Source organism: Pygoscelis adeliae, unplaced genomic scaffold, assembly GCF_000699105.1.
Source record: "Pygoscelis adeliae isolate BGI_AS28 unplaced genomic scaffold, ASM69910v1 Scaffold130, whole genome shotgun sequence".
Lineage (NCBI taxonomy): Eukaryota > Metazoa > Chordata > Aves > Sphenisciformes > Spheniscidae > Pygoscelis > Pygoscelis adeliae.
The window spans coordinates 812455-814074 of record NW_008824031.1 but is presented as its reverse complement, the minus strand read 5'-3'; the positions used below and the strand labels follow the sequence as shown (position 1 = coordinate 814074).

The 1620-nt window shown below is 42.3% G+C and overlaps 1 protein-coding gene across 1 annotated transcript in view; it reads left to right on the top strand.

Moving 5' to 3' along the window:
* Nucleotides 1-381: 381 nt before the first annotated feature.
* CEP170B (centrosomal protein 170B) overlaps nucleotides 382-1620 on the top strand; it is a 59207-nt gene continuing 57968 nt past the window's right edge. Inside the window, exon 1 of the mRNA XM_009327581.1 lies at nucleotides 382-486. Within this exon, the coding sequence (XP_009325856.1) occupies nucleotides 382-486 (105 nt within the window). The remainder of the gene's footprint in view (nucleotides 487-1620) is intronic.

Here is a 1620-nt window from a genome sequence, read left to right as displayed (position 1 = left end):
AAAAGAGTGCTCTCTCGTCCCCCCCCCCCCATTTCATCATTCATTGATTGGATTCAGCTGCATGCTTCATTTTTTTAAACAATCCTTTCTTCAGACCCTTAGTCTTAGTTTGCTGTGGGAATATTTCCAGGGCTGCAGAGCTCCTACACATGGCACATGGGCAGCAGATCCTGGTACACCGTTCACAACTGCTTGTTGCCATGAGACATTTAAGACATGAACACAAAGTGCAAGAGGCAGTGCTGGGTCCCATGGCACAGGGAAATTTCGGAACTGCAGCTATGCACTGGTGTACTTCCACACTTTGTTAATAGCTCACATTAATGTGTGTCGTGGTTTTTTGTGTTTAGGATGTATAAAGATTAAGTGCCAAGCACCAAAATGAGCGTGACTTCGTGGTTCTTGGTGAGCAGCACTGGCATTCGCCATCGGCTCCCTCGGGAGATGATATTTGTTGGCAGAGATGACTGTGAACTGATGCTCCAGGTAACATGGCTTTTTTTTTATTATTTCTTCTGAAGATGCAGTAGATGTGAATGTAACGCTGGGGATCTGTAGAGATGTTGCATGCTTTCTTCAAATGACATCTTTGAAACGGAACTTCCTTTTTTATGTTGAGTCTGCGGTTCCCATGAAGACTTCATATGTTTGTGAAAGTGCAAGTGAGGTTTCTTTCAAATTGCCATGTCATCAGATGGATAAGGAGCTGTAGTGGTGGGAGGTTAATCAAATAGATTAACTATCTTGATGCTACTATAAGTAGTAAGCAAAGACATACCGTTCTGTCCTGATCTGCAATTATGCTGCTGTCTTTTGTTGCTTTTAATACGTGCACTGTTTACTAGTATGTGTGATTTGAACGGGGGCAGGGTTTTTTATTTGCCTATTTTTCCCTTTCAATTTGATTAAATTGTCAGTGCTTGTATGTCTCACTTAGGTTTATCATGGTAGGAAATACTGATGTTTAGCAGAGAAACTCTAGCTTTTTTGGTGGGGTGAGTAAGATGATGACCTCTTCCCAAAGTAATTGTGTTACTCAGGCAAACTTGCAGCTTCTATTAGTGCTTCCCATACCAGTGTGTCTCTCTGCTGGACCTAATCCAACGTGTCTGAAGTGTTGACTGTGGTCTGATGTTTGACAGCATAATGTAATGGACGTCACTCCAAACAAATGGAGCTGGAATCTTGCAAAGAGCTTTTGACAGGAGCAGTTTAGCTCAGGAATTTGTAGAAGCTCAGAATTAAATTAGTGTTTCTGCTAGACCCATACCATAAGTACTTAAATGCAAAAAAATGTTTGATTGCACCTGCCTGTTCTGCTTTTGCCCCTTTACAGAGGTGGCAAATGTGCCTGTTGGTGGCAAAATTAGGAAGCTGCACAAGAGGGACTCCCTCCCCTGTAGTTATGTCCTAAATGCTTTGCTGATGTTCTACCAGATAGGCTGTGTTTGTAATTACTGCAGGGATTTTGTAGGCTATGTTAGCGGGAGGTCTGTTTAGGGGGGTAGAAGTTCTTGTACGAGGTGTACTTGGAAGGCAAGGTGTTGTCTAGCTATAATAAAATCATTGAATCATAGAACAGTTTGGGTTGGAAGGGACCTCTAAAGGTCATCTAGTCCA